Below are 21,429 nucleotides of genomic sequence, written 5' to 3'. Positions count from 1 at the left end.
TGGAGAGACACAGACGCACGGTACCAGACAGTTTTCCGCGTGTCGTTATGGCCAGCCTGTGTGCTCAAACGCACAAATTATTCAATACTACAATAATACAACTAATACATATTTTAAGTATTTATTAATACGATAAACACCTCGGGATTTCAACTTCTTCAAAACGCTTGTTTAGTCCAGACAGCAGGTCTATACCCGGTTATATCACTTTTCATGTCCTTTAAATATGACTTGAATAAATAAGAAGTGTTACTGATTAATTTTCTGTCAATTAAACAAATAATAAACTAATTACTTAAGCCCAATTCAATTCTTTAGAGCAGTGCTTTGTATTATCTACAACAGAGGCCACCAGTATGTTGCTTTTGATGGACTTGAAAGTGGGTCACTCACTGTCATATTAATTACATTTACCCACAAAAAAAAAATAAGATCACACTAATTATTCACCATAATGGTAGTGTTTGAACTATTACGGAGCCCATTTTTAAATCTCTGTATTCAAACGTCCAGGTTAAGTCTGTCAATGCGACTGTGCTTTGGTGCGCACATTGTGAACCTCAATGACGGTTCTGCTCTTCATTATCTTGGTGTGACTGTGATCATCAAAGTGTATCAGATGTGTGTCTTTTCTCTTATCACATTTCCACTTTTCCTGCTTTCACCTTAACCAAAAAGACAGTAAACACAGCATTGTCTGTTTTCCTGGAGTTACCAGAGTCATTCTGGGACCCCAAAGAGCCTCGTAATGGCCTTGGAAAACACTCCATGAGCTTTGATTTAGGTCTCAGCAGCCTGCAGTGGAGCTCTCTCTGGCCGGCTGACCTGGCTCTGCTGGAGGAGACCTTCCAGCTGGTTGCGATCACAGAGCATTTTACTGAGTCCCTGGTGCTCCTGCTGAACCTGGAGCTTGAGGAATTTGCCTACTTGGCCTCAACACCTGCTCCTCTCAGGATGTTACTCTGCTTGACGACGTAACCGAAGCCAGGATTCGGACCTGGAGCTGGACCTTGCTCAGATGCCTTAGGAGCAGGCAGAGCTGTATGGGCTGGAGAGGCTGGACAGAGAGGTGGTCCTACTGAGGGCCTCCACAGACAGAAATTTGTGGGCAGAAAGGGGGACAGGTGGACTGGTAACATGCATGCTACTTAGTACAAAACAACGTATAGTTGAGGCGAATGGGAATGTCATTGTAAGTATTTGGTCATAAGCCAAAGTACTGCATAAACTGAAATTTAGACCAGATACTGGCACAAGATGAAAAGTCAGACAGTCACTACAGTGATAATAATTCATCCTGAGGCGGTTATGAACTTCACTGCATTAAATGTCTTTTCACGACTGTGTACAGAATTAACAGTGAGTTACTGTGTTGTTCATCAACTGTTTTTAATGAGATAAGAGACAGCAAAAACAATCCAGCTCATAACAATATCTTCAGTATATTTTGTCCTGCTCCCACAGCGTTTGACTTATCCTCCAGCAAAACTGTTTCCTCTGTGTTTCTCATGTGTGAGTCACATGTTTACAAGAATGTAATTCACTAATCCAGTCAAAGGCAGCACATCCTGTCACATGACATGAAACAGTGATAGACTGTGTATCCCACAGTAACACTCAAATTAAATTCAAAACTTATTATCTCATTATTATTCTATTTTTATTCTATTGAACAGATTAAGGAAACAGAGCACGACCGTGTGGATTTCATGGATAAAACCGGCTGAGATGGCAAAAATGGAAAACATCCTTCAATTGAATGACACTACTTTAAATGCTCTCGTTTAAAAACAATAAATAAAAATACAAATGACAACTTAACAGCAATAAAAATATTGTAGTGTTGTTAATGATACCTGGCTACTTCATTCTACACAACCTTTACGGAGTCCCTTCAGGTTAGTGCAGACATTGTTCTTACGCTCAGTAGTTGCCACACAGTGTAACAGTCACATTTATGTGTGATCACTGATCACCGCACGCCCCTCAGGGCAGATTTCATCTACTGTTCATAACAGAACAAACTCGTCCATGCTGTTGCTCGTGTCAACTCTCCTCAGTTCACTCTTCCTCTGGATATAGGTGATATTGCTTGTGGGTGTGTTGCTGCCCTGCTCTTCCTCCTGACTTTTTCCCTCTGCAAATATAAACATGGGGTACGTCTCTGCAGATGTGGAGAGAGCCTATGGGAGAAAGAGACAGAAAAAAAGCTCTAAACGTTACGGCATTTTGTTCAATGACATCAGCTTCTTGCCACTTTTCTGCATGCCAGACAAATTCACAGCAGGTAGGACACAAATCTTATCATACTATCCAAAAGCTACACAGCACACTGACAAACCAGCTGAGACTCAAATAACCCAGACACATACCTCATGAACAACTGTGTACAGTGATTCAAAGTCCTTTTGGCCTTTAGCATAGAATCCTATGGTGCAGCTGGGGTCCATGCGGGAGATAGCCAATTTCCTTGGATATTTACAGTGAAACGACTGCCAGCAGTGGGGAGAGGAGGCAAATGAAGGGAACAATTAATAAAGAAAAAGGTGCATTAGATTTAAAGAAAATACTTAAATGAGTTCTGATGTGGATGTTATCAATTCAACATTTGTACTCTAGTCAGTTTATGGCAGTGAAAGTAATGGATAAATGGTTGAACTAGTCAGCAAAGAAAGCGGATAAAATGGTCAAACTAGCTGAAAATAATGGATAGATAACAGAAATGCAGGTGAAGCAGATTAATGATTGAAATGGCAAAAAAAAAAATTAAAAAAAAGCTCATCCTAATATCCACTTTCCTATAGTTAATAGTCTTAAATGACATCCAGTTTAAAGCCAGTTCAAATGAACACATGTGGGACATGGCTGGAGGTGTTGACGGGGTACATGAGTTCATCTGACGGGGCTGTGAGGGTCCATCTGAAAAAAGGCTGGGAATCTCTGCTTTACATGAGAGAGCACAGCTGTCACAGGAGGAAACAAAACAGAGTGAAAACAATAAGAGAAAGGCTGCTTCCTCATACCTCCAAGGGAAAGTTCTCCTTTGCTGTATCCACTGTGGGCTGACAGTAGTGAGGGTCCAAGTACAGCAGATGGTCATCTGTTGCACAGCAGGGCCAGAGGAAAAAAAAATAAGTGAACAGACTGACATCAAACAGCGGAGCACTATAATTATGATGTACGCTGCACTGCACGTACCCTGGAAGCCGATGAAGAACAAAGAGTGCTTTGGTTTGCCTCCAATGATTCCGATGCAGCACTGTAATGTCAAGAGTTTCTGTGGAGAGGAATGATGAATGAGTTGATCTTTGTAACTACAAGCCTTATTTTCGCTTTGCTTCAGAGCAGGCATTTCTCTGTTTTCACGCTATAGAGAAACTCATAGAGGGCAAAGCCACCTTTGAGAGTGCTGTTTTATGCAGCTGCTTTTATTTCTGCGCGAATTTCTGAGTAAACACATGAAATATTGTTACTTTGACACAAGTGATGTAGGAGGGATTGAGTTCTTGTCCTCCAAGTCGCACAGGAACCAGGATGATGACAGACCTCCAGGACTGAGGGGGAGGCCGCTCACACAACCCCTTCACGTCCTCTAAGTAGACTGAACACACAGAGAGAGCGAGCATGTCCACAGAGTTCAATAAGTCCTCTGACGTTCATTTCTTTTTCTCTGAAATACTTTGCGTTTCCTCACATTAAGCTATGTGTTACCTCGCAATGCTTTCTGTGTATGTTTTGTACTCCCTCTGATCGAGAGACATAGATTGTATTATGATATAGCATCACGTAACTGTAACACAGCAGAAGGAAAAAAGAAATAAATTCTCACAGGTGATTTAAATGGTCCGCTCTCATCAATAACACAGAGGAATGTCTAAAGAAGTCCTGCTCCATTTCTCTGTTTGTACAGCTGTGGGAAAACAGCTGCATTTGCTTTTTTCCTTCAAAGGAGCAAGCAAACACACTGATGAAAGAAATCACTCACTGGTGCAATCTTGTGCAACATACACGACTAGATTGGGAAGGTCCGCCGATGCAGCCACAGCTTTCCTGAAACAAAACGAAATTCACTGCAGGATGTTACGGCTTGATAAAAGCTGGTCAGGATAACTGGACTTTCAGGTCTCACCGGAGGATATGTGCTGCAATGGACGGTCCATACCAATCGCCGGCCTTCTTCCCAGAGCTTTTGCCCAGCTCCACCAGCTTGTGTATCCCAAAAGGAGCCGTAGGATGGTCCGCAAACCATGATACCACCCGTCTGTGAGACGCCTCCATGGGTCTGTGCAGGCGGGAATCCAGGCTCAGTTTTCTTCCCCTCACGCTGGGCCCTGCCTTTAAATTCAGCCCACACTCTGCACTGTCTGTGGCACTGATCACTGGCAGGTCCATGTCATCTCTGACCGCATGGTGGTTCACAGACCAAGTCCAACCTCAAAATGACGTAAAGATAAAGTAGTATTATGCAATGGAACTAATATAAGACACAAGATACTTAAAATTAACTCTCTGCTGACTTGAAATTTAACACAACTAAATAAATATAAAAATAAAATATAAAAGTGTTACTGATATTTATACATTACAAGTATTTTGAAACCTACTTGTATTCGTGTACCAGATTTGGTCACTCCTGTGAGATCGGACTGTTTCTGTGAAAGTATTTTATTGATGTGTCTACTGACTGATCCAGTGGCAGTGTGCCTGTGTGTGTTGTCACCTGGAGGCATCATGTGCAGGAGCAGGCCTTGTGCCAGCAGCATCTGGCCCGTGCGTAGAATACAACCCCAGCCACTGTCGGTGGTCAAGGAGCTGCCCGGCAGCAGAGGGAAACCCCGTCTGTATGTCAACCACAGGAGAGACGCGAAGGCACAACGGAAACGCTCTCTCTCCCCTGAAACAGTTACAGAGCCTCACTTAAAACGCACAATGGTCACATGAAAGAGATCATTTCAAGAGGTCTGAGGACCAAGACCAAGACCACACCTTGATCCTTGAGATCGTAGGATTGTCCCATCATGATCACCGGAGAGTTCTTGCTGAATTTGGATTTCTGCTTCATGGAAAAGCCTGCAACATCGAGGCGAAAAGAGAGTCTTACATCACAAAACAAAAGAGAAGAATCACATTTGCTCTTATCACAGAGTAACAAATGCAAAACAGACCGTATTTGACGCTGTTCCATGCTGAGACCAACTTGGATTTGAGTCTGCCTCTGTCCTCTGGCTCCTGGTCTTCTCTGCTCATGTCCACGTGCTGAGGTCCAGCAGATTCAGAGGAGAGGAACAGCCAGTCATCCATTAGGCCACCTGCAGGGGACTGGCCCTCAGAGCATGTCGGGGAGGTGCTGCGATTCATACCTGGAGATGACCAAGACTGAGTGCAAAGAATTTCTCCATATCTCCATAGCAGCCTGCAAAGACATAGAGATATAACACAACATCATACACACCACGCAAGAGCCCCATGTACAGTAAATCATAGCACGATATAATGAAACAAACAGGTTCTGAGCCTGGAGCTGATGAGTTAATGTTAGCTAGAGCAAAGTGAATGATTCTCCGTGACAGTAAGTAAAGAGGGAAACCATGTGACTGCACCCTGTGACTCAAGGAATTTCAGATATGTCAGTTTGCAGCAGGAGAGGTGCTGCTAGTCTGTACTCCCCCACATTCAGCCTGCTCCATCTACCACGATACACTGGTAGATACAAGATGAGCGAAACAAGCAGCAGTCAGCAAGAAAAATCTGAAGGGTTACGAGAAGATTAAGTTCATCTACAAAAATCTCTCTTTTTTTTTTAGTGACATATTGGATCATTTTACCTCTTTGGCCTCAAATAGTAATTTGAATGGATGATCCAACAGGTTTAAAGTAGAGATCTCTGCTGACAATTCAAAGGCATGTAAACAAACTCCATAACACTTTTTTTTAAGTCACAATCCAAAAAGGTTGTGAACCACTGGTATAATCTTTAACAATGCATTGAGTTTTGTGAGCTTATCGTGTGCTTTTTATATAAACTCTTAATCTGAAGAGTCACTTTTGGCTGTAGCTGTCGAACAGATGTAGTGGAATACAAAGTACACATTTTAGAAATGTAGTGGAGTACAAGCATAAACTAGCATAAAATGGAAATACTCAGGTTATGTACAAGCACCTCAAAACTCTACTGGAGTACAGTGCTTGATTAAATGAATTTAGTTACCTTCCACTGCTGAGTGTAACACATTCAAAAGATTTAGTAAATGAAGAAAATAAAACTTCTTTGGTCTTCATTCCTTTTCCATGTCAAAATGAACCCAGAACTCAAAAACCTACACGAGGAATAATATGAGAAAATCCATAACAATCATGTATGTGATCACTTATTGAACTTATGTCGCTCTTTTGTAACTTCACAGACTCCTACATTTATCTCACATAATAAAATCCTCGTTCATGTTATGTTCATACAGTTTACTACACTGTGTATACACATACATACAATCCTGATTCCAAAAAAGTTGGGATGCTGTGAGAATGGTACAAAGACAATATAATTAATGTCTGACGTCCGCAACTTCATTGATTGATTTATTCTGAATTTGATGCAGCAACACGTTTCAAACAAGTTGGAACAGGAGCAACTAAAGACTGGGAAAGATGTGGAACGCTCCAAAAACACCTGTTTGGATCATTTCACAGGTAAACAGGTTGATTGGTAACAGGTGACAGCATCATGATTGGGTCTGAAAGGGGCATCCTGGAAAGGCTCAGTCATTCACAAGTGAGGATGGAGAGAGGTTCACCACTTTGTGAACACATGATTGGCTAAAGGATATTACTACATGTGTTCAGGAACACTTCCTAAAACTGTTTGTTTGCAGTGACTGCATTGGTATAATTTACATTTTACAGTGTCCTAACTTTACAGTGACAACTGTTCAATAATCATTTTCAGTTACTTATCAAGTAACAATGATGCAACATAACTTTCTAAGATGTTAGCCAACATAGGCACCTTGTCAACAGGCACGGCAGGCGACTGCTTGGGGCCTCAGGCTGTTCAGAAGCCCCTGAGGCCTGACAAACTTTGCTCTATAGCAATTGCAGCCGCAGTGAAGGCAACATTAAGTTATTTATTTACATTTTTGTTCTTTTTTCTCTATCTATCTATCTATCTATCTATCTATCTATCTATCTATCTATCTATCTATCTAGACATATATTTTAAAAATAATAGTAATAATAAAAAGATTTTGAACATTTGCATCGGTGTCATGATCATTTAGAATAGAGTTGAATGGTGGTTGGAGGGATCCCTGGGAGTTTCTGCCTCGTGCCCCAACAGCCACTAGCATCGCGACTGAACATCAGACAAAATGGTGGCCATTTGTCCCTTTGGAAGTCTAAAAGACTAATTAACTGATTAATAACTAACATGCCGGCCTGTACATTATTTTAAAAATACATAACACATTTAGACTATCTATATGCTATGTAATGTACATCACAAGCAATGGCTAACTTACTAATACAAAAACGTATACATTACTATTCGACGCAAGTACGCGAAGAGTGACGTCGTACGGGGATATAAATTTGTGCATTTTACGATTGCAAATATGGGAAACTGCGACTTAAATATAATTCAAGCTAACCCTGTAAATATTTTGAGCAAATGCTCTATTTCTCATGTTCAGTCACTAACTTCTGGGCATCCAACTTCAGAGCCCGACCACTCGCAGCCAAACTCGGAGGGTTACTGAAATTATCAATGCATGACATTCATTTTCTACCTTCATTCAGGAATCGTCATTGTGTCTCCTTTAATGAGAGCACGTCATTGAATGAATTTCACTGAAGGGGCCCTTCTGTTTCGGTTCGTTGGTACCGAGGACCCGACGCACGAAAAGGGCAGAAATATATTTGCACTCACTTCCTGTTTACACTGGTTACGTTTGGCCACTGCTGTGATTGGTCAACTGAGAACCAATGAGAGCGAGCCCCCGAATGGCCTGGACGGCAGTGTTACACCCGTGATGTTTATATCAAGAAAGTCAGACAGAACGAGGGTTTCTCTGCATTTTATTACATTTCTGCACTATAGGCTTTTTTGCATTGGTTTTTCACAACGGTGGCTAATAGATACGTAGCAATGTAATGGACAACAGCAGTCGAGATTGTTGTAAAAAAGTCAAACACTTGGATGGGCAGGACAGCAATATTACAACTTCAGATTTATGGACTGACAGCATCAAAACTGCACACAATGGGGTAGCCACACAGATTTGGTAGATTTTCAGTCTAAATGTGAAAATTTAGAAACAACTAATTCCAGTACTAAAGCTGAAATTCACTAACTGATGACACATAAAAACGTTGAATAAATTAAAAAAAAGTTTAATAAATAAGACAAATGGAAAAATAATAAAATAAATACATAAGACAAGTAAATAAAAAAATATTTGACACAAAATAAAGTGCACTTTTCTCACATCATGCACAAAAACACAACTGTTTCATGTCCGAACATTGGGTAAATGTCAGATGACCACTACATCCTAATGGATAAAATAAAGACTTTGTGAGCTCAGACTGCAAAACTTATCTGAACTTGATCTGACAAAAGAATGATGCATCAGAGTGATAATGTATGAAATGAAAAGATCCCCTGGAAAAATGTACACCTTCCTGTTTTCGTACGGTAGGACCTTTGGTGCCATGTGATGTTGTCCACAAGGTGGCAGTCTGAAACAGGTCTGAGCCTGGTGTCCCAAAACTATCAAGATCATTTTTATGGAATACAAGACCTCACACGAAGATGCTCTCAACATATCTACTCCTGGCTTTGTGTATAGTCTACTACTGTGTCACTGACAAGGGTGCTCAGTTTTATGGAACTGGGCACTGTTGGATTGCATATCATTATATATTTAAGTGTAAACAAAAGAAAATCACATTATCACTAAATAAAAAGACTGGCACTTTCCTTCACACGTAAAATTACACAATACCATACATCTGCATAAATAGAAAAGAATGAGTGAAAGAGCATTCCTAAGCTACTCTCCTCTAAGTCTTACTTTCATTATGGTTCTTTACGCACTTTGTTCTTCACCACACTTTGAGCACACTAGTATATTTACTCAATAGCCTAAAATATATCATTGCACATTTCACTACGATCAATGGAGATGACGTTGAAAACAAAATGTGTTTGCTCGGCTTATTGCAACGCTTTCCTCTGTCTTCTCTTCTTGTCTGGTGCACAATGTAAACTTTGTAACTGGGGACACCAAAAAGGTGGCATAATTAGCACATTGCATAGTGTCCCTGTGCAAGTTCATCTGATCTACCTCTTTCAATTCCACTGAAATTCAGCCCTTAAACAGCTCTGAGGCAAACCCAGTAATTCACTGTCTATGGCCATTGCCAGCATTTTGGTATCTTGGTCCAATTTCCAGGATGACTGTTATGTTCATCACTACATGATATAAGCCGGAACTCTTTAGCAACTTTAAGGAGATGCAGTTTGTGTGATATTTTATATTTCAACAGAATTAAAAGATGGCACTGGAGCTGATCTGAGTAATGCCCACTTATAACAGAATCCTGCTTGTTTCAGTTTACCTGTTGAAGTCAGTTGAAAAGTTGTTCACAGTGTTCACCGCTTTAAGGTCTGCTTTATATTTTTCATCTTCTTTTTAAATATTATCTCATTTGCCATGTACAATGTCAGACATGCATTAAGACAGATGCAATTTGTTTCCTATATACAACACGTTGTGATGTCCACACAGCACATAGACAGGCTTACATTATGATACCATGAGCACACATTTTCCAACATGGCTGATGCATCTTTGTTCACATCTTATGTGTCTACATGTCACATGTCATCTATTTGGTGTTATGTCTTCAGGCATTCGTGTCTCCCCTCCATTCAAAGTCATGTTAATTCATGATATGTCAGTGTGATGCTACAGAAAAAGGCATTACATGGGAGAAGTCTGACTCTTTCTCAAGCCCTCTTATCACGAATGGTGCTTGGAGCGACTGTTTCCTTTATCAGACTGGACGGTGCTGGGGCTTGCTGAGGTCGCTGTCTGCGCCCCCCGACGGCCGCCCCCAGATGAAGCCTCTGGTTTTCCTGCTGCATTTCCTCGCTTCTCCTCATTTGACTTGGAGGTGTCTTTTGCCTTGGCCCCCTCTTGCAATCCCCCTTTCATAGGCCCGAGCACTGTTTTGGCCACACTTGTGAGCTGGGTGACAAAGCTGGCTTTGTCCCCTGGAGACATAGGACGAGACTTGCTCGAGCAGGGTGAAGCTGCATTGGAGGAGGGTGACATTGGATTCTCTTCCAGGACCTCCAGGTGGGCCCTCTCCTCTTTGGCCCCACGGTAACTGTTTGATATCTTCTCCAGTTTGGATCTGGCGGCAGCTGGCGCATGAGCTGCAGCGTGGCTTTGAACCTGGGTGGGGACTGGGGGTGCAGGTCCTTTGACTTTGGTCGTCTCAGTTCCTTTAACACTGCCACTGATGCTTCCTTTCTCTCCCGTCTCTGTGCCTTTCCGTGGCTTTGACTGCTCTGCAGATGATACTTTCTGCATGTTAGATTTGTCTGTACCCGCAGTGCTTTTCATCTTCTCCTCAGTCTTCTCCTGAGCTTTAGTTGCAGGTCCGCTGTCTGTCTGTGCACTCTGCTGCTTGCTGTCTTGCTGTTGGAGGCCCTTTGATGTGCAGGGTGTTGAGATTTTCTCACTGACTTGACTCTTGGAGACTGTTGCCTCAGAACTTGAGCTGCTTACATTTTGAGGTTTGTACCCTGGTACAGGACTGGACTCTGTAATGGATGAAGCCAGTGCTGGACTTGCCTTGGTCTCCACTGCAGCTACGCTTATGCTTTTCTTTAGGACCTCAGCACTGGATAAGGTTTTACTTGCATCAACAACATTGGTCTTGGACTCAGCTTTACTAGTTATGCTCTCAGTTTGCGACCCGGGGAGCTCAGACGTTGTGGTTTGGGTATCTTTCTCTCTTGCTGTGACCAGTGTGTCCCGACTGAGAGGTGACTCCTGCCTTCCCATTCTCCTAACAGGCTTCAGGCCTCCAATCTCTCCTCCCATTGGAGGAGAGGGGGATGAAGAGGATGAAGGAGATGGGGGAGCAGGTCCATTCTCTCCTTCCATCTCGAGCAGACTTTGTAGGCTGTGCTCACAATGGAAGGACTCTCTCCTGTAGTCCCCATGTGCCACTTCCAGGCTATGCTTGCGTAATGACACCCCACCTGTCAGAGGAGATGGCGACGAAGATGATGATGAAGACGAAGGCAGCATTGGCGCCCCTAGCTTTTCTGCTGATTGCACCCGCTGCAACAGGGGGGACCTGGGTGGCTCTGCACTTTTGGGACGGGGGCGGGCAACAGGCGGCGAGGAATGCAGCTTGGCAGGAAACATCTGAGTGGTGTTGGAGCTCCCTACTGTGTGACCAGAGAGAGGTGGAGGAGAGGAGGTGGTTGGGGAGGGGGTGTGAGCCAGGGGGGACAAAGGGATGTTGCCGGCAGATTTGCAGCGCGCAGAGCGGTACTGGCGGTGAAGTTTGGGAGACAGGCCATGTAGGGAGCTAGGCCTCATGTGATGAGAGGCTGCTGGGGAGTTGGGGGTACTGGATGCTGGAGAGCTGCTCTGGGAGGAGGTGCCTGAGGAGTGGAGAAGAAAAAACTTTAAACAGACAGAAGAGAAAAAATGGGATTATGTGAGATAAAGGACATTGTTTTTTCTCCATTGGGTTAAATTCTCAACTTGTGTTGATGTAGCAGAGTACTCCTGGGTGTGTCAGTACACTGTGTTTTTGATTTATTCATTTAATACAATAAATCTGTATATTATTCTTATTAAGTGATTGTTGTCGAGCCTTGCAGAAAATCAGACCAGGTAAAAGAACAGACACACATGTTCCCAGCCTTCCATACTAACCCAGGTAAGGGGATTCAAGAGTGGAGCGGTAGCTCTGAGTGGGCGAGCGGGCAGAGAGGCTGTGAGTGGGGGAGCCTGGGAGACTGTCTCCAGATGAAAGAGAGCGATTTAAAGAGGAGAGGCTCCGGCTGGTGTGGAGCAGGTTGGACTGCTTGGTGATTTTCCTGAACAGGGAGCTGCGCTTCTTACTGAAAAGATAAAATATAATAATATTATATGACAAGGAGAATAAAAGTATGTAAATCATTAAAGATTATGTTTTCTTGTAATGAAATATGTCTATTTTGTAGTAACGCACTCTTGGCCCTCCTTGGCTCCTGTCCTCTTGCTGCGCCGTGCCATCTTGGATTTATAGCTGGACTTGCGGGCAGGACCCACTTTTATAGAGGTGTTCTCAAACGGAGTAGTTGTAACTGTCACCTTATGTCCACTCTGTATATTACACACACATATACACATATATTTTTATGAATCACAGGATTGTTGAGGCAAATTTGAACTGAACCATCTTATAAGAACCTTAAAATGTCTATATAAGTTGCAGGTGGGTCAGTAGTCCTCACCTTCAGGATGAGCTCCACCACCTCTGTATGGACCAGACCATGGACTGACTCCCCGTTTACATGAGTGATAAGGTCACCGGCACTAAGTCCGGCCTCCTGGGCGGGACCTCCATCCTCCACATGCTGTGATTAGAACAAAGGACTTTATGAAACTAAATGTAGCCATTTAAGCAAAAAGGTTTAGCAGCTTAAACATCTGAGTGCTGCACATGACACCATAGATCACACTGTGCTGAAGTTTGGTGAGCATGATTCAAATACCCAGTATATTTCACATGGTGTTCCACAGGGTTTCATACTTGGTCCACTCATTTTGTCTTTATGACAGTGCGGTGTAATATTCATAGTTATACAGATGACACACAGCTGTAGATATCCTTTGCACCTGATGACCCCATTAATTTAAATTACTTAATGGACAAAGACAAAAATGAATCGGAGGCCATCTCAGGTATCATCAGACTATGATTTAAAATGTAGTACGTGTGATAACTATGTCCATAAGATTGCATTTTTCCACCCAAGAGATATTGCAAATATTAGACTACATCTTGCTGTGTTCAATGCAAAGAAATGTATTATTGTTATTATTGTTATTAGTGGTAGTAGTTGTAGTTGTAGTAAACATTTTTCCTTTATTGTCTTGACTTGCTAATTAGAACCATCAAGAACTCTGTTTACTGTTTGCTCTGCTCACTCACCCAGACCATGTGATGTACGCTGTAGACATCACTGTCCCCCATGTAGACTCTAATGGCTCGGAGAGTGAAGCCATACTTCTTCCCAGAGCGATGGATGGTGATTGGAGAATGAGGGATGTTGACCATGGGAGAGTAGTCCCTGCTGGGAGAAGAGTCTCGGGAGGAGGGGTTGGAGGAGAGGGAGCGAGGAGACATGGGGCTCGCCAGAGGGGAGGCACCATGTTGCTCCACTGAGGAGAGAGGAATGGATGCTCACATTATAGGATTTATTTCAAAATACGTGTGTGCAGCTAATTTGCTGATGACATTGATGATGCAGCATGTTTACCTGCAGGAATGATAACAGACAAGGCAGTAGCAGAAGCAGACTTGATAACTTTGGTTCCTGGTCGTGAGTTACGTTTCTCTCCTTCAGCTGAGAGCTGCTGGTGGCGAACCCTCCTTAGCACAAGGTCAGTAGTGGCCCCACGGGGCCCCTGTGGGTCTGGAAGGCCCAGGACAGTAGCACTGCCTGGTAGAGGCAACGATGTATCAGCTGGTCTCAAATGTTTGTCTGTGACATGGTGGTAACACAAAATCCAACAATAAATAAATTCTCTTGTTATTACTTGTGATCATATACAGGTTTAGGGTCACAAGTGATGTCGTGGTGCCATATCCTTTCTTACCTCCAGTTGTGAGTCCATTGCTGTCTTTAAGGAATGGTCTCAGATCACCTTGAGAGGTGACGGCACCCATGGCTCCTTCCAGGGAAGTTCCCCTGGCTTTCACTGGAGGCTGTCTGGTAGGGACAGGCAGCTCAGAGTCGACCTCCAGAGGGGAGGCCAGGCGATGTGTATCCATGAGGGCGGAGAAACGTCTTCGGGCCCCAGACGGTGGGCTGGAGTCGCTCTCCATAAAGGAGGACTCAGAGCAGGACAGGCGCTTCCTGTAAAAACAAGGCAGTCGCTGATGTTATCTAGACAGGCACTTCTTTGGACATGAAACATCTAAGAGCTGCTTCCGCACTATTATGTGTGGACTGCACTCACATCTCGGGCGATCCAGTCCTCCAGCTCTTGTCCCTGAGGGTGAGGCTACCAAGGCTTTCTCTCTTGGCCACTCGATCCTCCCTGGGGACCTTGTGCTCCCGTAGAGTCACGCCAGGGGGTTTATGCTCCAGCTGGGACAGATGCTCCATACTGCTGTACACCTACAGGTCCACACAACGAAACAGTCAACATATTTTGAGCAATGACTGCTATGTGGACTGATGACCAATGCTTCAAACATGATCTATGGGGATAAAGGAGAAGTAGGAGGCAAGTTTTAATGTGACCTTGCTGAAGCGAGGGGAGCAGGATGAGAAGCGGTGTATCTCCACAGGCTCATCATCATTGGTATCGTCCTCATCGTATGCCTGCACATGATGGTAGCGCTCAGATCGAGCTGATGAGGAAAGGTAACCAGACATTGTGGCTTTACGTGGGTTACAGTTTACCTTTCGCATACAGCATTACTTTTCTCTCTGTGCTCCTTCCTACTGATCTCACTTATCACACTAACACGCATTATTAGCTGCCAACATTGTCCCATATGAGGCAAAACTGTGTACTTAGAGGTTAATCTTCACAAAAACCTGCAAACTTAAATAAACACATTACAGCCTAAAATGCATTTACAGTATTTATCATGGTAACATGGGAGACTCAATGAGGGTGTTGTGGCAAAGATGGTAATGGTTCAGATGACCCTGAGCTGTTTTGATGAATCAGATTCTCCTAAGCTCAAAGGGATCTGTGGTCCATGCCTGGAACCCCCAGCAGCAGACTTACTGTCAAAATAACTGGTGTCCTCCTCAGACTCCAGGTGAGGAATGAACTCTGCCTTCTGTCTCAGCAGGCTGTTCCAGTTCACCTCAGTGAAGAATGAGTGCTGCTTCACTTCGAAAGCACCACCTAGAGGGCAAAAGGGGGGGCGGGGGATTGTAAAAGGGGTAGACAAAGGCAGACAGGTAATAACTGCAGCCCTAAAGCAGGCTGAGGCACTTTGAGCCACACAGAAGATGACTTATTTGGGTAAACTGAACCTGTGAGCCCACAAGCAGGATGAGCAGTTATTGTTCAAGGTCAATGATTCCCAACTTGGGGTGAATGCACCCCAGGGCGCACTTCTGCAGTTGCTGGGGTGTACATAAAGTAGCTCAGCTAATCTAAAAATCAGAACTTAATAGTTATCTGAACAGCTAGCTTTGAGTGAAGAATAAATGGTTGAAATAGTTGAGAAAATGATCGATAAGTAGCTGAAATAGGTCAAAGTAACAGATAAATCATTCACATACATAAAAGTAATGGATAAATGGTTGAAACAATTTGATAAATTGACCCAGTTAGTCAATGGATAAAGGTTGAATAGCTAAGAGCAATGGATAAATGGTTGACCTAGCCAAAAGAAATAAAGAGTCTGAGCCAAAAGAAATAAAACAAGGACCAAAAATAAAAGCAAAGAGTGATTGTGACCAGCCACAGCTGGAGGTTACTGACCTGTGCCCAGTCTAACCAGTGGATTTGTCTGCAGAAGGGAGGAGATTAGGTGCTGGGCATCAATAGGGAGAGCCTCATCCCCTTCTGGCCACACAATGTCATCTGCCAGGTAGAGCAGAGAGAGACAGAGAGGGACGAGGACATGAGGAAACATATGGTTGTAGAGGAGACGAGGAAGACAAACACCAAAAACATGAGCATGCCCCTAATAATTTGATGTATACAGTTTATAATGCATCATCTAAAAACACTCATCCAAGTCAGACCTTTGATCCCTCACCTGTAATGACCTGTCCAAACAGCTCCTCAGGAGTGTCTCCAAAGAAAGGCACACAGCCCACGAGGAACTCATACAGGATGATGCCCATAGCCCACCAGTCCACCGGCTTGCCATAACCTTGACGAAGAATAACCTCCGGTGCAATATACTCTGGAGTTCCACACACCTAAAGGAAAAAACAGCAACATTTCTTCAGTGGTTTGTTAGATGGTATCATTCCAATAACCGCTTTTATTTCAGTTTGCATAATTTTTATTTAATGGTTGTTGCTTCTGAAATAAGACCCTATAGAGTTTTTCTAAACCAGCCAGTCATATGGGTTTATTTCCTACATTTTTTAAAACTATATGCAAAGTATATCATTGCCAGGTGGGAGACAGTTGACCCTGAGTGGGAGGCACATGTGTATGGAGCATGCCTGTTTCTGCCTAGCTAAGTAGATCACTTCAGAGATGCCAAGACAAGATGAAAGCCCTGTTGAGGGTTTTCATGTGCACATGGGCATGCACTGAATGCTAACAGATTTCTGGCTGCCAGAATGCATACACAAGAAATAATGAGGCTTAGATTCAAAGCACGAGTACTGCATGAAAGGCTTGAGAAAAATAAACCTTACCTAAAAGAGAAATGATTGTAATAACGGACGAAATACTGGCCTATTGTTGTGCCAACTGTTATGGGTCTCATGTTCTCATGCTTCAGATAAGCCTGGCGCACAATGACAAGGAATATCTTTGCATAGAAATGAGGACATCAAAGAACGTTTCATATTCAAACTTTACTTGGATCATGGTGTAGTTGAGCAGTCTGCACTGCAGTACAGCCAAAAAGACATGATTTAAGGTTACGTTTCATCCATGATTATTTTAATAATTTGAAAGTGCAGGTAAATTGAAATGACTTCATTAAATTATCTGTATAAAATTTGGCTTAGACTCTTTGTAGGAGTTACTTCAAATGGATCTGCTCCCATTTTTTGTCTTTGTCATACCTGTTTATCCAAGAACTCCCGGGTGTCCTTCTCTATGTGTCCTTCATACAAGTTGGTGGTCAGACTCATCAGACCCATCTTAGAGAGGCCAAAGTCTGTGAGCTTGATGTGGCCCATTGAGGTAATCAACAGGCTGAGAGTAGAAACAAAGCAAAGTTCAGTTTATGCTATGTAAGCTTTATATTCTTCAAACAGAAGTGTGATAGCAATGAAACAACAAGGGTCTAGCAATATACTGGCACAATTTGGATCATCTCTTTGCAACAGTTTGATGAAAACTAACTCCGTCTTACTTGTCAGGCTTGAGGTCACGGTGCACAATGCCATAGTTGTGTAAGTACTCCAGGGCTAGAACGGTCTCTGCGAAGTACATGCGTGCCATTTCCACCGGCAGAGCCCCGATGTTCTTCAGCAGAGTGGCACAGTCTCCACCTGATAGCAGAATTCATTATTTGATTAGTCCTGCTGCTGACATCAGCAATTACCATGAATGTCTGCTGGTACCCCTTGTCCCAGACCATTTTAGTTTCCACTTAGGCTGATGACTAACATGCACAACAGAATGCAATTGTGCAATCAAAAAGACTATGATGAATGTGCTTTGAGTCATTCTGCATAATGTAATTAAGGATATTCACTTTCACTGTGTATCCAGTGAAGTTTATTCCTGTATCTGACCAACTACACTGCAAATATAAAACAAATGAACAGCCTTCATGTTCCCCTCGGGATAAACTGTAATAACTTAATAACTTTCCATCTAGTGCCATCATCAGCGGGTCAAAATGTCCATTTGTTCTGTTGGTTTATGACTAAAAACCTGCAAAACTTATGACATTTCATCAGCCTCAGCTGATCTTTGCGTTTAGTGCTAATTAGCACATGTTTGCATGCTAACACACTAAATGAAGATGATGAAAATTGTAAACACCATACCTGTTTAACGTCAGCATGTCAGCGCTGTCATTATGAACACATTAGCTTGCTGACATTAGCATTTAGCTCCAATCACCTCTGTGCCTAACTATAGCTTCACAGAGGGGCGAGCATTGCTGGAGACTGGAAAGCTGCATTCTATATACTAACCGTATTAGCATACTGCTGCAGCAGTTAGTGTACAAAAAAATCAACAGGTTTAGATTTTATACGAACACAATACATGCAAAATAAGAGGTGAATCAAATTGTGACTTTGGGATGCCAGCACCAACATGTCTGTCTTAAAATCAATCCTTATTTTATGTTATCCAAGATATTTCTGGAGCTGTTTCACCACCACCACCCACAAATTATTCGATTTTTTTTTCAGCTGTGAGCAGCTCCTACATTTCCTTTGTTTGCAGTGTTGAAGGATATTGTCCATCGACAGCACACTTACAAAACGAGGTTAGTACTCATACCGTCATTTTTCCAGTGAGAACACTCTACATACTCAAACCTGCTTAGAGTTAGTATGTAGAGTGGATTTGAGACTCACCAATAGTCTTGTTTACTTATATTAACTCAAAATCAAAGCTAAATGCACAAAAGTTGAAAAGCTACTATCGTGACAAAAAATAGAACTTTACAAAGAATAACTGGAGGTGTAGACATGGCAGTATCTACCCAACAAACATATATTTTCCCATCAGTCAGCACACCTCCCCTAGTGCAACCTGCATGCACCCACACAGACACATATTCTTACCTTCTACATACTCCATGACCATGCAGAGGTGTCGACGGGTTTCAAAAGAACAGAACATGGAGACGACAAAGGGATTCTCTGCGAAGGTGAGGATGTCTCTTTCCACAAAGGCCTGCTGGATCTGGTTCCTCAGGATCAGGTTTTGCTTATTGATCTTCTTCATGGCAAATCGCTGGCGTGTCTCCAGATGACGCACCAGGTACACAGCGCTGGTGCAAATACAGACACACACATACAGAATGCCCACATTATTTTTTACTTCATGGCCTCTGTGTGGCTTGTAAAAAAAACATATGAGCCCACGTCCGATTTACAGAGGCAAAAATGAATCACTTCCGTGTCGACACATCCTCATCAGTAGAGTAAACAGGAAGTCCTAATGCTCTACTCACCCGTACGCTCCATTGCTGATCAGCTTGATGGTCTGGAAGTCTGCTTCTCCTGGTGGCTTCATTGCTCTGATCTTACCCTGTGGATCAAAGATCACCAAAGTGAGGAATCACCAAACCACCACGGCTGCTTAAAACAGCTGGGTCTACATTAACAAATCCTAATATTGTCTCATGACAAGTGTCAACAAAATCCCTTTTTTTGCCACCGTAACTTTGATGATGCACACTGAAATCATCTGTTCAGATATCTGCATGGCTTCTTCAGTTCTGGACTGTACCCTTCTCCCTCTCACCTAATTTATTTTATTTTTTTGTCTACGTTGCTTAATTTTGGCAGTTGGAGGCGTGCCGAACGCTAGAGGCATGGCCCTAAGATACAAGGAGGGGGGTATCCTGTTTTTTTTTTTTTTTTTGTAGTTCAGCATAAATTAGCTAAATTAGATAGATTAAAGCATGTGTGCCAAGTCATTAGCAGATGAAGCAGACATTTTCTGCGAGAGCAACAAGGACCTTCGTGGCCTTAAAAGTAAGTAAAAGTAAGAAAAGGTTGGATGAATGTAGGGATGGACTGAGCAGGAGAGGAGTGGACACACTGACGATGATCTCTGATCTCACCTCAGTCGAGTCATCTGTTTCAGGTGTAAGCGGCCCCTCGCTGTCGTAACTGTCGAGGTTTACCATCTCTGATGACAAAAATATGTCAGTTTAAATCAGCTGTCAGTTCATTTATTGTGTGTATTGAACAAAGCGTCCGTCTCTCTCCCTCACCTTCAATAGGGTCTCTGGTCAGTCCCAGCTGGCTGATGATGTAACGAGGAATGTCCGTCTTCATCAAGTGACCCTCCTTGGCGTGGTCCTCTGCTGCCTCCAGCAGATGGTAGAACTCCTCGGGATTAAACTCCTGGAAAGCAGAGCATTGAGACTTGAACACGGTGTCGTCAGGTGGAAAGATCTGGATTTGGTCCATGAACATGGAATGACATGAAATCAGACTCTGTGGAATGATCGAAGCTTTGTTTGACAAATTGATTCCAGATAAGTTGATCTGAATGTGAATCAGAAAAAGTTTCCATATCCAAGTAAAGTCACGGTGGCTGCTTTTAGCAGTCGTATCATGATTCACTGCCCCTGGAGCAGCTCCAGGATTTGTTTCTGGAAGACACCATCACCGCAGTCTGTGCTGTCCAGCCTGAGGAGAGACTTGGGCACATTCTGAATACTATTTAAGGACTAATGTCCCATTTAAGATATCCTTTACAAGGTTAATGTTGTGTTTAACCAGACCAGCAGCAAATGGTATAAAAGCAGCAGCTTCCTCAGGACAGCTCGAGCAGAGCACCTACCTGCCTGAAGGTATGAGGGTATATTTGTGCCTCAGTTCTGAACATGTGACATGTTAAGCATAGAAAATGATTTCTTGCACATGCATAAGTTTTGTGTTGTAGAGAAATTAACACAAAGAATAAGACAACAGTAACACAATAACACAAAGAATAATTGAACTCCAGCAAAAAAAGGAAAAATAATAATGTGCTCCAACTTCTTTTGTGTGCTGGCTTTCACACACAGAGAAATAAAAGAATGTGTGTCCCTGAGCTATCTGTTCGCATAAATGTTTCAAATAAATCATTTTTCAGAGCAAAATCTCTTCTTTTGTCCTCCTCTAAAACGTGTCATTCATTCAGATTGTAGGTTGTAGTCGTGGCGGACTGCAGGGCAGTGTCAAAGGAGGAGGTGTGTGTTTGGATTTGTTGCTAAAATTGCAGGTGAACGGTCCTCTACAGCTATAACACTGTATTCACTAAGTCTATTAAACCTGAAGGATTTGATTCAAATCTGATTTTAACTAGACCACGCTCACACGTTCCTTTTCGCTTAAAAATATGTCACAGTGCGGAAAATAAAGGCGCTCCACCTCCCACTTCACGGGGACCTTCAGTTTGCTTACATGTGAGTGCTACATTGTGCCACAGTTTCAGCCAGCTGAAGAGTTGGAGTAGAAAATATTTGATTGTTCTTGTTGTTTTGTTCATCTTGCTGTTTTGTCTCCATTCTGCTGACTAGTAAAACAATAAGTATTTCTGTGTGCTAATCACTTCTCTATGAAATATAATTCATGTGCTTGCAAAAATTCTGTCTGTGCTCAAAAAGTCCCATCGTTTGCTCAGAAACGAGGCACAAATTCAACGCAACAGTGCCCAAGCCCACGTCCTCCACCAAAAAATTGCACTTGTGATGCCAAGGAGGGTTTCATCCATTGCACTGCTACTGCACCTCCTGGCTGCTGATGCTGCTAATGATGCCAAAAAGGTGTAATGGATCACACACACTCTA

The 21,429-nt window shown here is 42.9% G+C and overlaps 2 protein-coding genes across 7 annotated transcripts in view; both read right to left on the bottom strand.

The window, feature by feature from the left end:
• Positions 1-1,377: 1,377 nt before the first annotated feature.
• On the bottom strand, positions 1,378-7,935 carry LOC139343371 (cysteine protease atg4da-like). The gene is made up of 11 exons (XM_070981001.1): positions 7,782-7,935; positions 5,166-5,413; positions 4,987-5,070; positions 4,721-4,894; positions 4,130-4,433; positions 3,986-4,050; positions 3,474-3,601; positions 3,199-3,277; positions 3,024-3,100; positions 2,373-2,492; positions 1,378-2,183 (listed from the first exon to the last, which is right to left on the bottom strand). The coding sequence occupies exons 2-11, from the start codon at positions 5,356-5,358 to the stop codon at positions 2,010-2,012; spliced, it is 1,398 nt and encodes a 465-aa protein (XP_070837102.1). The 5' UTR covers positions 5,359-5,413; positions 7,782-7,935; the 3' UTR covers positions 1,378-2,009.
• A 118-nt stretch (positions 7,936-8,053) lies between these two features.
• Positions 8,054-21,429, bottom strand: part of mast1b (microtubule associated serine/threonine kinase 1b) — a 45,235-nt gene continuing 31,859 nt past the window's right edge. For all 6 annotated transcript variants that reach the window (XM_070980182.1, XM_070980180.1, XM_070980179.1 and 3 more), the window contains 18 exons: positions 19,864-19,996; positions 19,711-19,778; positions 19,096-19,172; positions 18,704-18,912; positions 17,311-17,449; positions 17,018-17,150; positions 16,027-16,192; positions 15,747-15,848; positions 15,039-15,161; positions 14,543-14,652; positions 14,256-14,416; positions 13,893-14,152; positions 13,553-13,777; positions 13,225-13,454; positions 12,524-12,646; positions 12,259-12,392; positions 11,961-12,148; positions 8,054-11,683 (listed from right to left, as the gene is read on the bottom strand). In XM_070980182.1, coding sequence (XP_070836283.1) covers positions 10,020-11,683; positions 11,961-12,148; positions 12,259-12,392; positions 12,524-12,646; positions 13,225-13,454; positions 13,553-13,777; positions 13,893-14,152; positions 14,256-14,416; positions 14,543-14,652; positions 15,039-15,161; positions 15,747-15,848; positions 16,027-16,192; positions 17,018-17,150; positions 17,311-17,449; positions 18,704-18,912; positions 19,096-19,172; positions 19,711-19,778; positions 19,864-19,996 — 4,245 coding nt within the window. In that variant the 3' untranslated portion in view covers positions 8,054-10,019. The remainder of the gene's footprint in view (positions 11,684-11,960; positions 12,149-12,258; positions 12,393-12,523; positions 12,647-13,224; positions 13,455-13,552; positions 13,778-13,892; positions 14,153-14,255; positions 14,417-14,542; positions 14,653-15,038; positions 15,162-15,746; positions 15,849-16,026; positions 16,193-17,017; positions 17,151-17,310; positions 17,450-18,703; positions 18,913-19,095; positions 19,173-19,710; positions 19,779-19,863; positions 19,997-21,429) is intronic.

The sequence above is a fragment of the Chaetodon trifascialis genome, chromosome 15 (assembly GCF_039877785.1).
Source record: "Chaetodon trifascialis isolate fChaTrf1 chromosome 15, fChaTrf1.hap1, whole genome shotgun sequence".
NCBI lineage: Eukaryota > Metazoa > Chordata > Actinopteri > Chaetodontiformes > Chaetodontidae > Chaetodon > Chaetodon trifascialis.
Note: the sequence above shows the minus strand (reverse complement) of the source record. Positions and strands in the feature narration are given on the sequence as shown.

Bases quoted from the DNA above. Each gene is read 5' to 3' on its own strand.
- LOC139343371 (XM_070981001.1), bottom strand. From the start codon at position 5,358: ATGAATCGCAGCACCTCCCCGACATGCTCTGAGGGCCAGTCCCCTGCA. The intron at 4,434-4,720 runs GTGACAACACAC...CGTCATTTTGAG, and splicing joins CCTGCACATGATGCCTCCAG to GTTGGACTTGGTCTGTGAAC. The intron at 2,493-3,023 runs GTATGAGGAAGC...CACTGCTGGCAG, and splicing joins AGGAGAACTTTCCCTTGGAG to TCGTTTCACTGTAAATATCC.